This window comes from Urocampus carinirostris, chromosome 19, assembly GCF_059441175.1.
Source record: "Urocampus carinirostris isolate Australia breed hairy pipefish chromosome 19, RoL_Ucar_1.0, whole genome shotgun sequence".
Classification (NCBI taxonomy): Eukaryota; Metazoa; Chordata; class Actinopteri; order Syngnathiformes; family Syngnathidae; genus Urocampus; species Urocampus carinirostris.
The window spans coordinates 10,624,450-10,640,214 of record NC_142367.1 but is presented as its reverse complement, the minus strand read 5'-3'; the positions used below and the strand labels follow the sequence as shown (position 1 = coordinate 10,640,214).

At 43.2% G+C, this 15,765-nt stretch overlaps 1 protein-coding gene and 1 long non-coding RNA gene across 5 annotated transcripts in view; both read left to right on the top strand.

The window, feature by feature from the left end:
• LOC148347266 (uncharacterized) overlaps positions 1–15,765 on the top strand; it is a 346,298-nt gene that overhangs the window by 318,238 nt on the left and 12,295 nt on the right. The gene's annotated exons all lie outside the window — the stretch shown is intronic.
• Positions 3,509–15,571, top strand: sec24c (SEC24 homolog C, COPII coat complex component). 4 transcript variants are annotated; one of them, XM_088323699.1, is made up of 25 exons: positions 3,509–3,679; positions 5,730–5,910; positions 6,105–6,185; positions 6,319–6,448; positions 6,532–6,701; positions 6,817–7,449; positions 7,536–7,678; positions 7,893–7,961; positions 8,461–8,569; positions 8,630–8,757; positions 8,820–8,958; positions 9,017–9,132; positions 9,199–9,323; positions 9,477–9,668; positions 9,734–9,827; positions 9,898–10,014; positions 10,112–10,282; positions 10,420–10,516; positions 10,668–10,813; positions 10,887–11,025; positions 11,096–11,214; positions 12,024–12,203; positions 12,286–12,471; positions 12,554–12,643; positions 14,736–15,571. In XM_088323699.1, the coding sequence occupies exons 2-25, from the start codon at positions 5,751–5,753 to the stop codon at positions 14,874–14,876; spliced, it is 3,675 nt and encodes a 1,224-aa protein (XP_088179825.1). In that variant the 5' UTR covers positions 3,509–3,679; positions 5,730–5,750; the 3' UTR covers positions 14,877–15,571. The 4 variants fall into 4 exon arrangements, with proteins under 4 accessions (XP_088179825.1, XP_088179827.1, XP_088179826.1 ...); XM_088323701.1 differs by lacking the exon at positions 6,105–6,185; XM_088323700.1 differs by lacking the exon at positions 7,893–7,961.

Below are 15,765 nucleotides of genomic sequence, written 5' to 3'. Positions count from 1 at the left end.
TCGAACATTTAATTGGGCCCTGCCACAAATTTGAAACCAAAGTTTTCATGTAAATGATTTCGGATTTGGCTGTTCAACAAAGTTCAGTATTTAACTCAAGATCCATCCATTAATCCATTATGTGCACCGCTAATCCTCAGTAGGGTCGCGGGGGTGCTGGAGCCCATCCCACCTATCTCCGGGCAGTGTGCAGGGGACACCCTGAACTGGTTGCCAGCCAGTGGCAGGGCTCACAAAGACAGACAACTCACTCCCTCATACACACCTAGGGACAATTTGGACCGGCCAATTAACCTGACATGCATGTTTTTGGAATGTGGGGGGAAACCAGAGTGCCCGGAGCAAACCCACGCAAGCACGGGGAAAACGTGAAAACTCCGCACGGAGAGGCTACGGTAGCTGGACTTGAACCCTCCGTGGTGCTGCGCGCTAGCCACCCAGTCGCCGTGCCGTCCTTGCCTCAAGATACGAATGTAAATTGCACCAAATTAGAGTAATTGTTTAATGTGTGGGTCAATCACCCTTGACACAAAAACACAAACTGCAACTCCTCCCACATTCCAAAAACATGGCCGGTCCAAATTGTCCCTGGGAGTAAATGAGCGAATGAGTTGTCTGTCCCTTTGTGCCCTGCGATTGGCTGGCAACCAGTTCTAGGTGTCCCCTGCCCACTGCCCGAAGATAGCTGGGATGGACTCCAGCACCCCCGTGACCCTACTGAGGATAAGCGGTGCAGATGATGGATGGATGGATGGATGGATGAATATTTATTCTGAAAAAAACAATACACCAAAAGGTGATCTAAATACAACAAAAATATTGTATAAATATAGGGAGATAAACACAGGACTGAAAAAGGAGTTTTTATTCATTTATTTTAAACACATGCATGTTACACTATAATTACTATGTGATCAAATTAAACAAAAAGCTTTTTTTACTTGTTTTAAATCAACAAAAATTGTTACAATAAACTATTAGTTATTCAAAGTACATACCACAAACAACAAAATAAAACCTAAAATTGTCACGATTGCCCATCAATCCCGTCTATCCCGTCCCTTCTGGTATTGACCCCGTCTGTCCGGAATCTGCTTGTGTTTCTGGTGTCAATCTCGTCGGCCTCTGGCTTCCTGTTGTTCTGTCTTTTGCCTTACTTCTTCCGCCCAGCAATCGCCGAATCACTGGCGTTTGTGTTAACGTGCATGACTGCCCCATTCCTGTAAAATAAAGCTTGTGTGAAAAACGTTACGCATCTGGGTCCTCTGGGGCGGCAGTAGCTCAGGAGGTAGAGCGATCGTTTTAGGATTAAGGGATCCCAGTTCGAATCCCGGCTTGTCCGTGTTACATGTCGAAGTGTCCTTGGGTAAGACATTGAACCCCCAATTACCCCCAATAAGCAGGTTAGTGCCTTTCATGGCTGCACAGATCACGGCCGCTATTGGGAAATGTGAAGCACAATGTAAAGCGCTTTGGGAAGTCATTGACTTGAAAAGCGCTATATAAATGCAGATCATTTCATTTCATTTCATTTCTCTGCCTGTTCTGGTTCTGACAAAAATCAAATCATAAAGCATAAATCTTATTTGGAATAAGTGCAATAGTTTTATTGTTATTATTTTTATTTTGAATTGATAAAATATTAATTCTATATAAATTTAAAACCTGAGGCAAAAGTTCTCAGGTCACGTTTGTTCCATTAGTTTTATGAATTCAAAATAAAGCAATGAAACAGATACTACTGGTTTCCATGGTGACCAGGACCAGGAGAAGCATCCTGATCTGACTCAGATACAGCACCTTTATCATCTGTTCGCCATTGTTTTTACATGCAAAGTGTCATCCCGCTCTTCAGAGATGAGCTGGACTTCAGCAATGATGGGTAGCAGCAAAAATACAAGAACAAAACATTGATTCATTCATGATTCCTCACCTATTTGTCTAAACCAGCTGCCACTGCAACAGTTTACCCACTCAGCAATACACCAGTTACACCAGTATAAGAAAGAAGAAGAACAAGTATTTAGAAATATAAAATGTAAAAAAAAAAGAATATTTTCAATGGAAGATGTGCAAAACAGTTAAATTGAAGTGACCAATGATGTGCAAATATGCAAAGTCAATCATAATTATTTTGTGAAATTGGCAGCTTATTTTCTCATTTTAATTATCAAAATATTATTTTGCTATATTAAATACTCTTGAATATGTCAGATACAATTATGAATCATGTGTTTCTTATTTATTGCATTCTTGACTTTTATTTTTTGTATAAAAATAAATATTTTAATTTTGAAAACGATGAAATTCAAACGGTACTTGAATAATAATGGGACAATAAAATTACATCAAGTATTTAAAAATCAACCCATTTTTTAGCTTGTCCGCTTAAGCCACAGGTGTCGAACAGGCGGCCCGTGGGCCAGATCAGGCCCGCTAAGGGATTGAATCCGGCCCGCAAGACAACACTCAGAGAAGCGCAAGAGAAGAACAAGTTGCAGGTTGAAATATGTCAAATTGATGTTGCCAAATCCAGGTGCCTCTCACAAAGACACTGTACTTGTATTTATTTCTCTCTCTCTCTTTCTTTTCCATCCCTTTTCTCCCACTCTCTCTTTCACTGTCTGTGTCTCTCTTTTTCTCTTCCTTTGTTGCTCTTTGCCTCTTTCTCTCTGTGTGTCTTTTAACCTCTTTTGCTCTCATCTCATCTCATCTCATCTCATTAGCTGCACCGCTTATCCTCAGTAGGGTCGCGGGGGTGCTGGAGCCCATCCCAGCAATCATCGGGCAGTGGGCACCCTGAAATGGTTGCCAGCCAATCGCAGGGCACACGGGGACAGACAACTCACTCGCTCATTCATACCTAGGGACAATTTGGACCGACCAATCCACCTGAAATGCATGTCTTTGGAATGTGGGAGGAAACCGGAGTGCCCGGAGGAAACCCACGCAAGCACGGGGAGAACATACAAACTCCACACAGTAAGTCCGGTAGCTGGATTTGAACCCACACAGGAGGTTCCCAAGACCTTAGAACTGTGCCGCACCCGCGCTAACCACTGCGCTGCCGTGCTGCCCCTCTTTTGCTCTAACGTCCTTTTTTCCTTTTCTCTCTATTCTCTTTCTCTCTTCATACCCTTCGCGGTTTCTTTTCTCTTTTCTCTCCTTCTGTCTTTCTATTTCTTTTTGGATATTTCTCTCCCTTTCTTTTCCCCCTCTCTCACGACTTTTTATCTTTTGTTTCTCACGCTCTCTCCCTCTCTCTTTTTGTCTTTCTTTGTCCCACCCTCTCTCCTTTTCCCTCCCTCTTTCTCTTATTTCTTTATCTCTCTTTTTCTTTCTCTTTAATCTACTAGTCCGGCCCCCGACAGAATGTTTGTTCTATCGTGTGGCCCCCCGAGTTAAAATGAGTTTGACACCCCTGGCTTGAGCGTACAATAAATGCCATAGGAGACATATTATTTTCAATGGCTACCGGGATGCGGAAGTAAATCGGAAATGAGGCAACGCAAAGCGGACGTGGACGTGGCATACTGCTGCAGCAGTTCCCCTGAATGTCCGCCTCTCATTCCGTGAAGGGATTAACGAGAAACACCAGCGGTCGGCACCCTTATTTTGGACTTTTTCCCCATTCACGTTTTAAGCGGGGCGACGCCTTACTATTCACATATCTCTGGAGGTAATTTTCCTTGTGAAGAAAATTACACGAATGTGATATCCCCCTCCGGCTTTATTTTTGCCCGTGTTAGCATGCTAATGCTAGTTAGCTCGGGCTAAAATAGCACTTAGCTTAGTATGCTAACGTTTGCGCACAGCTGATCGAAACCCTGCTGTCATGAGTGACAACCCGGTTCAAGTTCACACTCCCATCCTATACCCATTTGGACTTAATTCGGATTAATAGTTCTCTACTTTATCCTTTGCTTGTTAAAAATGCGCTTTATATTTTGTTTATTTATTATGGCTGCGATTCGGCCATGTTGGCTAGCTAGCTAGCCCGAATGCGGCAGCCGGATTCTAGCCTTGATCATTTTTCACATCTTTTATTAGACTTTACCAACTGGATCACTTCACAACAATTTATATCCGATCCTGAATATTATTATGTGGCTTATAATAGGCTTGCAATTATTTGTCGTGTCAGAAGCAGCGTGGAGATAGTGTTTCTCTACGTAGTTGAATTATTTAAACCCCCCACTCATTTATCTCGTGTTTGTCTTGATAGATGATACCGTGTTGTAGTTTGTCCCCTGGTAATGTGCTTAAATCGATCACACTATATTGCTTAGTTGATTAAAATCAAAACATAGCCAGAGTTGCTCTTACACGAGTTTAGAGTTTTTTACGCGGGTGATTATCAGTGAATTATGATATGACGTATGATTTATGAATGGAAATGTAGTACAGTAAAACCGTGCAGTGGTTAGCACATTCGCCTAACATGCGAAAGGTCCCTTGTTCGATACCGGGTGGAAACATACGTTGGCCTGGAGAAGGATGGGCGTCACCAGGCTATACGTGCCCAAGACACGCCACAGGAAAGGGATCCGACCAACCAAAACCGTACTGAGGTGGCAAAGTAAAATTGTTGTGTAGCGGGGGATAGAAACCTATTCTAACATGCTCTAGTACCTAAGATTAAAACATTTAAATAACCATATAATATAAATTAAGTACTACTTTTGGGTGATACATGTGTGTATGGTTAAATAATACAGATAAATATGTAAAGGAAAGATGAAGTTATATTTACCTTTGGTGTAGTGTGACTTGAGCTGGTAAGAGTGTAGTAGCGGGTGGTTGCATAGGATAGAAGGAAGCGACAAACTGGTTTGAAAACTTCCACATACAAATATTGTAATGCTCTCAAATGGTTTCCTTGCATTAATTACTTCTTTTTAAAAAAAGTCCATATCCTCAAGTGGTTATGGTCATATTCTTTAACAAGGATAACCATGCATGCACCTTCTTGGTACTTTTGACGATCGCATTCATGGGTATCAAGTTTTTGCTTCTCCCTTTAGCATCATAGTTGTGTATCACCAACTCGCAAGGTCTTAATGTAGTACGCACTTCTGAACTGAATAAATGAGTATAAAGCCATTACGGGAGGTAATTCAGCTAATGGCATGTCTTTAGTTTCATGATTTTGTGACGCAACCTGTTCACAGAATTACATTTTACATGACTTATACCCGCATTAACCGGAAACTTTATTAGGTTTTGTGCACATCGGTGGTGTAATATCTGAAAATGGCATGAAGGGTGGGCAGAGAATGTATCTTACACCACACCGTAAATTGAAAATGCAGTAAATCAAGGACCCTGCATCACGTGGATCTACTGTAATACTTTTAAATAAAATATAATATTAGCGCTAATTAAGGTTTCCGTCACATTTTCTACTGTTTTCAATGAATAAAGTGGACAGACATTGTTCCACAACAATGATTTTACTTAAACGCTGCTGTCTATTATTGACACCATCTATTTTCTATAAATGTATACGTTGGTGCACCTCCTTTATAAATGAAAAAAAATCCAACACCACATTAGTTTTGATCAAGCCTCTATATACTAACGTCATGAAGTGGACGGTGTGTTTTCCAGGCAAAGCAAATAAAGGTGTTGTCGTTGAACTTGCACATATTTGTGTATCATACGTACTAAGTCAGTTCGATAGACTTGGGCAATTTTTTAATAATTCCTGTTTAATACCGCTGTCTCAGATTTAGGGATGAACTGAAGATATGAATGTAAACCAGCATACTCCCATGGCTTCTCCTTACGGCCAGCCTCAGCCTGGTTACGGGCAGCCTGCCTTTGAAACCTTGGACGGCGGGTATCCGCCACCTTACGCACCTTACAATGGCCCCGTGTCCGCCTACCAACCTGGAATGCCGCCGCAAGGTAAAAAAAAAAAAAAAGAGGCCCGAATTCTACAGATTAGTTGTGTCATTAAAGAAAAAGAAGGTGATCAAGTCTTACACTGTGTCCTCTGTCAAAATAATCACAATCCAAGCTTCCCTCCTACAGCTTGATACTTTCTCTCGGTCAAGCAATCCTGCCTGTACCAAAAATTTTCCTAACTTTTCCGCTTTCAGGTTATTCATCTTTTACCACTTTTCCCTCTAAGGCTGTACCAGCCAACCCTGTCTCAGAGCTGTCTTCTCCTCTTGACCTAGGTAACATGCACCTCTGGCTCTCTTTCCCATTATACAGACCTGTTCTTCCCCAACATTTGTTACATAATACTGTAACTTGTAAGACAAATGTTTTGTTTTTGACTAGCAAACCGAATACCTGTTTGTATTTCAGGTCACAGCAGAGCTCCTACTACTTCAGGCCCCCCGCCTCTTTCTGCTCCGCAAGCATACAATCAGTATGGAGGTCATAATCACGGCGACATGCAAAATGGACCTCCGTCAATGACACAGGTGCCCCCCAGGTAGTAACCAGATGCTGCTCTCTTATTTCAATTGTCATGGTGGGAAAAATGTGTTCACAATAATTGTTTTGTGTTTTTTCCAGACCAGTTGTGTCCCAGTCCTACAACCAGGGAGCTGTCAACAATATATCGGGGCCCCCTTCTTCCCACCCGCAACACTACGGTCCCCCGCCTGCAATGCAACATGTCACTAGTCAGATGAGCAGCATGGAGATTAACTCTGGGCCGCCCAATGCTGCTGGGCCTGGATATGGTACTCACACTCCCATTTATAGTTACTAAAATTTACTAATTGTGTTTATTAGATTTGGATGTTTAATTGTATTTGTGTCATTGTTAATTGACTCATTTTTTGTATTGCTCTTCAGCCCTACCGCCCAGCTCCCAGCCTCCTGTCAATAATTCTTACTCAGCCCCACCTCCTGCCACCTTCACGCAAACTCTACCCCCGGCATCTTTTGCTCCCACCCAAGCGCCACCTCCTGTTTCTCAGCAGTACTACGGAGGCCCCCCTCCGCCCTCCCAACCGCCATTCAATTCCTCTTTACCGCCGACCTCTCAACAGCCGTTCACCTCCTCTGCTCCTCCGCATCCACCTCCCGGTCAAACATCCTTTCCTCCTCCTTCATATTCGGGTCATGTTCCTGCTCCCTCAATGTCGCAGCCTCAGCAGTCCTTCCCACTCGCTCAGACCACCCTCTCTTCAGTCCCTCAGGGGTCTTTTCCTCCGAGAGCGCCTCCTCCCTCCTCTTCTCAGTATCCTTCTTCTCCATCGTCAACTGCCTCCAGCCAGTACCCGGGTCCTTTGCCACCTCAGCAGCAACCCTCTTTTGTCCCAGGCGCCCCTCCTCCCAGGCCACAGGTTCCCCCTTCGTCCATGTCTCAGAGCAACCACTTACCTCCGGGACCACAGAGCCCGCTCGGCCCTCCTGGACCCGTGCTACAGCAGATGCCCCCATCCCAGCCTGGTATACCAGGAGGATACCCTCCCCAGCAGAATGGTTAGAGCCTGCAGTGTATCTACATTTTTTGTAGCTACCTTTTATTTCCTTCTTGTGCTCATAAAATCTTCTGTTTGTCCCCCCAGGTGCATTTGGGCAGGTTAGAGGGCCTCAGCCCGGTTTTACTGGCCCTTATCCCGGCCAACAGAATTTCGGCACTCCGGCACCTGCACAGGGACCTGCCCCACCTGTGCAAAAACGTCTGGACCCGGATGCTATTCCAAGCCCGGTATGAAGCCATAAACACGTTTTTTTACATCACTGAATTAGTTTTCTACTTGTGTATGATGAAATTAGCAGTAACCTATGAAGCACTCTACTCTGCTACTTCTCGCTGTGGTTTCACATTGCTGTTCTTTCTCTTTTGTATTTCTATCTGTGCTGTTAATCAAATCTTGTCCTGTTTTGCAAACTGTTGCCGGACAAACTTTTTAAATTTAAAGCAAGCGTCTGACATGCCCGCTGTGCAGAAATCAAGACATAGAATAGACCCAGACGCAATTCCGAGCCCAGTAAGTGTCTGCGTGTGGTTCTTCCCGTTGTACTTCGTGCTGGCTTTCCAAACTCATCCCTGTCGCCTCTTTGCTCTGAAAAAAAAACCAATGTTTGTTTCATGGTATTTTGGGACGTGCACATCTTATTTTTAGTGTCTGTTCACTCTTTTTTTTCCCATCCACATGCTCTCATTAAGCTGCATGTTAGCTTTCACTTGCATGTTATCAAGATCTTTCCTGAAGAGATAATTTTGTCAATGTTCTTATCTACGTGTGAGTTTGAAGTTTGGATAAAATGTGAGGACGAGTGTTTGATGGTTTACCAAAATTATAGTTGGTTACGGGTAAACATTTTGGTTCACTTTCTACATATTTTATTTCAGGTTGAATGTCATGATCCTTATAGTCATTGGCCTTTGTCAACTGTCAATAAGTGTCATAATAAAAGTGTAAGGAGATGTGATATGAGTGCACAGTAGAAACTAAGAAATGTGAGCAAAGTTGTTTTATTGTGTAGATCCAAGTAATCGAGGATGACAAGGCCAAGAGCTCCGAGCCTTTCACCACAGGCGTTAGAGGTCAAGCGCCGCCGCTAGTCACGACCGACTTCCACGTCAAAGATCAAGGTGAGACCTCCCAGCATTGCTCATGTCCTCCAATGTGGTCACGCTGATGTGGATTTGCAGGGAACGCCAGCCCCAGGTTCATCCGCTGCACGGCTTACAACATGCCTTGCACGGCAGAAATGGCCAAGCAGTCTCAGGTGCCGCTGGCCGCCGTCATCAAGCCTCTCGCCATGCTGCCACCGGATGAGGTAAGCTGCTTTCATAAATGTTGAGGATAGAGTGTGATTTTTAGAGTTGAAACATTTTTCAGACACCTCCATACCTGGTGGACCACGGCGAAGGAGGTCCCATCCGTTGCAACCGCTGCAAGGCCTACATGTGTCCATATATGCAATTCATAGAGGGAGGCCGCCGCTTTCAGTGCGGATTTTGCACTTGTGTCTCAGAAGGTGAGTTTGCACCGTTACGATGGTAGGAATCGATGCTCATCTGTTTTTGTGTGTCCAGTCCCTCCTTATTACTTCCAGCATCTGGACCACACTGGGAAGAGAGTGGACTATTTTGACCGACCCGAGCTTTCGCTGGGTAGCTACGAATTCCTGGCCACCGTCGACTACTGTAAAGTGAGTCCTCCGCTCGTCTTAAAATACTACGTCCTAAAATACTCACATTGATTTTTTTATTTTTAGAACAACAAGATCCCTCAACCTCCGGCCTTCATCTTCTTTATTGATGTTTCATATAATGCTGTTAAGAGCGGTATGGTTGGAATCGTCTGCCAAGAACTCAAAACGCTGCTGGACCAGCTGCCCAGGTTAGTGTTCATGTACGAAATAATATAAAATCCTTGCTAATGTTAATGCCTGGATGTGGTTGGTTAGCTGTGAACAGGTCGATAACCTTTTTGGAACATTTAATGCAGCTACACGGTCCAATTAGTCATGTTTGGGTGTCATCTCGTCCCCAGAGAGAGCCAAGACATGGACTCGCCAGTGCGAGTCGGTTTCGTGACCTACAACAGGGTGCTTCACTTCTACAATGTCAAATCCAGTCTGGCACAGCCGCAGATGCTGGTTGTGTCAGACATATCAGAAATGTTCCTGCCCTTGCTGGATGGCTTCCTCGTCAATGTCCGGGAGAGCCGGCAGGTCATCGAGAGGTGGGTGAAAATGACACATGTCCGCTTTTTAACGCAGGACTCAAGTTGATCTCTATGTTCTGCAGTTTGCTTGACCATATCCCAGTGATGTTTGCGGACACCAGAGAAACTGAGACGGTCTTTGGACCTGTCATTCAGGCCGGACTGGAGGCATTGAAGGTAATTTTTGATGACAAACTCTTGGGGGTTTTCTGCTATAAAGCTGTAAACACTTTTTCATGTTCCCCAGGCAGCAGACTGCCCTGGGAAGCTGTTTGTCTTCCACACGTCACTGCCCATCGCCGAAGCACCTGGAAAACTAAAAAACAGAGAAGACAAGAAGTTGATTGGAACTGACAAAGAGAAGGTATGGGTTGATATTTCAGGACTGACCCTTGAGTTGTTGTCAGTGGGCACCCAAAAGTCTTACAGGCTTATGTGGGAACATTTGGCCTTGTATTCAGTCTCTATTTCAGCCTCAAGGAAGCTTTTACAACACTCTAGCCAAAGATTGCGTGGCACAGGGCTGCTGCGTCGACCTCTTCCTTTTCCCAAACCAGTACGTAGATGTGGCCACACTCGCTGTGGTCCCAGTCTCCACGGGCGGCTCAGTCTACAAGTATACCTACTTCCAGGTCAGATGTTCTTTCTTCTTAATTTTTAAATATTTGACCAGTAAGGATCATGCAATGTATTGTTTGGAGTTAAAACTGTTAAATGTGGGTGAGCACAGGAAGAAAGTAATTGCTCATAGCATATTTTGTTTACTCAGGCTCAGTCGGACCAGGAGAGGTTCCTGAATGACTTGAGGCGAGACGTTCAGAAGCCGATCGGCTTTGATGCTGTAATGAGGGTTCGAACTAGCACAGGTGAGTAAGAATAATCTGGTTATTTGCGTACATTTGTGAGTAATTAATGTCCCTTGTAAAAAAAAAAAGAAGAAAACGACTTATGACACAAGTTGTCTTTCTGCCACAAGATGGTGCTAAAGTTCGACTTGACAAATGCACTCTTGCTTAGGAATTCGTGCCACCGACTTCTTTGGCTCGTTTTTCATGAGCAACACGACTGACGTGGAGCTGGCCGGGCTGGACTGCGACAAGACGGTCACGGTGGAGTTCAAGCACGACGACAAGCTAAGCGAGGAGACCGGAGCGCTCCTTCAGGCAAGTTTGTGTTTGTTCTGGTGACGCTGTGATTGTTTCTCTAAATTTGTGTGCTTGCACCTCCTCCCTGCAGTGTGCCGTGTTGTACACCAGCTGTGGCGGCCAGAGGCGCCTCCGTGTCCACAACATGGCCGTTAACTGCTGCTCCCAACTCGCTGACCTTTATCGTAATTGCGAGACGGACACTATTATCAACTTCCTTTCCAAATTTGGTGAGGAATCACACACTACCCTGGATTTTTTTCAGCTGTCTCTAAGAGTAATTCTTTTTTTCCCCTTCAGCTTTTCGTGGCATCCTTAACAACCCTACGAAAGCAGTGAGGGACACATTGGTCAACCAGTGTGCACAGATCCTGGCCTGCTATCGCAAAAACTGTGCCAGTCCCTCTTCCGCTGGTCAGGTATGACTCGGATAAGTCTTGATTGTGCTTCGTTTTTTTATCATTCATTATAATGTTTGTATTAGGCCTGAGCGATATGACCTTTCCTTACACATTTTAAGTCCAATTTTCTTCCTGAGTGAAAATTGACAATCCGAAACCGCTTTAATCAATCTTTAATGTCATAACAAAGACACATGGTGACAAACTATTACAAAGCATTTCATAAATATTAAAAACAACAATTGAAAAGCCTTCTCAGGGGCGGGTTGCAGGTATACACAGGTAGCGCCTTGCTAGCTAGCTGTTGGTTGTTCATTGGCCCGGTGCTTGTTACACGTCCACTAGCACTCATTTAGGATGGAATTTTTTTCTTCTTCCAAGCGAGAAATATTTTAAATGGTGGAAGAAGTTTGTCGTGTTGCCCATCTTGGTTGGCACCTATTGTCTGCAATGTTGGCTGTGCATATTGCTGCTGTTTTTTTTTTTTTTTAATCATACTCTAAGTACCCAAAATACCTCCAAACAACTAAAGATTGGGGTCTATGCTGTCTAAAACTCATTCAGCATGCTTTGAGTGGGTATGCTGGGTGTTATTTTTCGTCTCTTTACCGCTCATTTTGACCGTTTTATAGTCCTTTGACTCGGTGTGAGCCGCTCGTCCGCTATTCCTGCGAAATGATTGGCTGGTCCTCGCCATCTTCTTTGACTCTGGAATGTTAGCCTGGACCTTGCATTTTAAGTGCATTTATCGCCCAGGCCTAGTTTGTAACTTATTCCTTGTGAAAGTAGAAGAATAAATCTGAGATTGTTGTTGTTTTTTTCTGTAGTTGATTCTCCCCGAGTGCATGAAGCTGCTGCCTGTCTACCTCAACTGTGTGCTGAAGAGTGACGTGCTGCTGCCCGCCGCCGACGTGTCGCTGGATGACAGGGCCTACTTGCGACAGCTCATCAGCTGCATGGACGTGTCGGAGACGCACGTCTTCTTCTACCCACGTCTGTTGCCGCTGGTGCGCGCCCCAAATGACACCCGCTTGAATTTAGAACACAACTGAACATCTAATGTGCGTTGGATGTGACTTTTTCTAATAGGCGAAACTAGAGAGCGGTTCGTTGCCGGTGGCAGTGCGGGCATCGGAGGAGCGGCTATCGAAAGGTGGCGTGTACCTGCTGGAGACGGGCTTGCACCTTTTCTTGTGGGTGGGGGCCAACGCTCAGCAGGAGCTGCTGCTCAACATCTTCGGAACGGCCAACTTTGGCCAGATTGACGCCACCATGGTGAGTGGACTCTACTTGAAAACGACTGTAGAGTTGTATTTAGCCTTAATTAGTATTATTTATTCATTTGTATTTTTTACAGACATGTCTACCCGTGTTGGATAATCCTTTCTCACAACGACTCAGAGAGATGATCGAGTCCTTCAGAGCGCAGCGGTCACGATACATGAAGGTTAACACCCTGCCCTGATTGTCTTTTTTTAATTATCTCTGGATTTAGAATCATCGCATGTGGAATCAAGTAGACTGTTATCATGAGCCTATTACCATCTACGGTAGACCCTCGGGATACGACATGATTCTGTTCTGAGGAGGGAAACGCAACGTGAAATAGACGTATAGTGGGGGACAAAACCCTATGGTAAATGTTTTTGAACCCTCCGTATCCCAGATAAAAACTTTAAAATAACACTATAGTGTAAAATAAGCACTACTAATGTGAAATATGCATAGATGGATTCAATAACACACACATATATATATATATATATATATATATATATATTATACATAATATGCAAACGCTGCCCTACTTACGAACGGGATAGGTTCCGGTCGATCGTTCGTAAGTTGAACTTGTTTTTAAGTTGCTTCAGTGCTATATTTTATATATTTCAGGTTTATACAAGTGTATGTTTAAGGCTTGTATAAGTAACCTATATTGTTTTGAAAAATAAACATTTCATAAAATAATATACTCTATTATAAAGATAAAGTTGAGTTTAACCTACTTTTGGAAGATGGGCTTCAAAAGGTTCTCTTCCGTGGTAAAAAAGTGGCAGAAAAATAAGGTTCTCTCAACTGCATCAAGCTTTCTTATTCCACTTTAATTTAAAAAGAAACTGCTTGCCTCTTCTTTACACTTTACACCAACCGTATTGAATGGATGCACGAGATATTAAATAATAAAAATGTCAAAGTTCTTAGCGTGCTAGCGATACAGTACACGTTGTTATGTTTACACATGAACTAGGAAGTGAAGCCGCATTTCTTCTTCGGGGTGGGAGCTGGGTGACCTCACAGTGCCACACGCCGGTAGCGGAGGAAAGAAGCACTACACTAATGTCCTGTACTCGGTCAAAGGTGCAAAATAAAAAATGTAACTTAAATCCTGAAAAAAAATTTTGTATCTATCGTTTTTTGTAAGTCGAATGGTCGTAAGAGAAGCTTCTGTGCACATATCAGTGTTTCTTGTAGAATTTCATGAAAATGTAGATTTTAAATGTAAACCTATTGATGTGGTGCATTTTTAGAGCAAAATGAAGTAGCGAGATTAATGATCAATGCATGCTCTTTTCTTCTAAGGATTGTAAGAGATAAATTTACTGACACTGTAGAATGTGAAACCGCGACTAAAATAGCATGATATTGAGATAAATCACTCCCTTTTCATATATCAAATATACCACTGGTGGTCAGTGGTTAGAATTTGGTTTTCTCACCGCTGTGAGACAGATAAGTGAGACAAGATTTAAGACTGATTTTCAATATGAAGAATAGGGGTGTTTGTGATGCACGATTTAATACAGTATCTAATATATAAAATGTGTAATAATACAATTTTATGAACTTCTGATGGGACCAATTGAAACCTGCTGGCCTGCCAGAATCTACCTAAGGTATGGGAAATACTGATACATGTAAAGTAAGAATAAATTTAATTACCCATGGGTAAATCTCACTTGAGGTGGTCGAGTGGAGTTGTAGGTTGATGCAGAGGAGGGGCGGATACTGCAAGGGCGGATTGAAAATTAAACTGATTTTAAAACATCCACTTGTGAGGATTGTCATGCCTTTAGAATATTTCGTTGCTTTAAATGCTTACTCTTTTTAAATAATTGTCCAGATTGTTTACAGCCATGCAACTTAGCGAGCGTGGTTATTCCTGTGCCTCCTCTTATTGTAAGCTTCGTTTTTAGGGTTATCTTGTTTCTGCCCTTCTTTCTAGCTTCACTGCAAGTCTTGGAACCCATTGCGAATTAATATAGGACAAAAAAGTACCTTATTGTTTTACCAATTCAACCTTTACGAAGCACACGAAAACTGAACAAAGAGAAAGGCATTGTGGGAGGTAATTAAGCCAATGGCATACCAGTACTCTTGTGAGCATGGTATGAAAATAGCTGTAAAGAGGGGCCGAAACAAATACCTTATTTCACATTTAAAAGTAAAAATGTCGTTAGGTTGTGGCACCATATCCCTTGGAGTCTAGTGTATTTCTAGGTTTTCTATCATTCAATTTCACTATCGTGCCTCTCTTGCAGCTAATGGTGGTGAAGCAGGAGGACCGCTCTGAGCTGATCTTCCGACACTTCCTGACGGAGGACAAAAGCGCCAGTGGCGGCGCATCCTACGTGGACTTCCTGTGTCACATGCACAAGGAAATCCGCCAGCTCCTCAGCTAGACCGCGCTGATGATGATGTCACGGTCTCCAATTCATTTTCCCCTTGACCTAATAAACTCTCCGTCGTCAGCAGAACACAATACATCGTGTGAAGAAGATGTGCTTGGGTTTGAGGTAATCTGATGTTGATAGAGCTTCAAAGGAGTCGAATGATGTATGTATATATGCACACCCACCCGCCCATACAATGAAGAATCGTGTATGCGACAAGACTGTACGTACTGAGTAGCACTGACTACGGCTGTTTAAAGCACCCTCTCCCATAAATGGCTTTTTTCATATAGAAACTGGTCCCGTTTCGTAGGAAGTCTCCGTATTAGCAAAGCCAGCAATGGAATGAAATAAACGCAGTAACATGCAACTCCCCCCTCCTTTTTAATTATTGCCTTATCGCGATCCTCTTTGTATGCGTTTGTGTCTGCCGTCGTGCACGGAAGCACTGACACGACTCCTTTCAAATTGCTCTTTTGCTTACTGGTTCATAACGATTCTAACGATTGACATCAACATTTTCATCAGCTTTGTTCCCGTTTCTTGTGCAGGTTTATTAAGTAACGTCCGTTACCGATTTATTATATGGCTCAAATGATGATGCCACGTTAACTAATATGCAAAGATCCCTTGTGTTTATTTCCATAACCCTCCGTAATTCTAATTTCTTTTACCAATGCCTAATAAATGTAAGGTTTTCTTGAGGGCAGTTGTGTTCCTAATGCGAGAATTCTCTGTCCATATATGTATACATATAGAAATATATCAAATATATAATCTGTACAGAATTCATAGAGAAAAAGCCTTTTAATTCACTTGAGGTTTTTTGTTGTCACAAATATGGGGGGGGGGGGAATCACGGCTTTTACCAACCGTGATTAAAATGCTCCGGTGGATT

What these genes read in the sequence shown, in the direction of transcription:
- sec24c (XM_088323699.1), top strand. Translation starts at nt 5,751, where the DNA reads ATGAATGTAAACCAGCATACTCCCATGGCTTCTCCTTACGGCCAGCCT. An exon ending in CCGGACTGGAGGCATTGAAG is followed by an intron (nt 9,828 to 9,897) that starts GTAATTTTTGAT and finishes CATGTTCCCCAG; the next exon opens with GCAGCAGACTGCCCTGGGAA. An exon ending in GCCAGATTGACGCCACCATG is followed by an intron (nt 12,472 to 12,553) that starts GTGAGTGGACTC and finishes TATTTTTTACAG; the next exon opens with ACATGTCTACCCGTGTTGGA.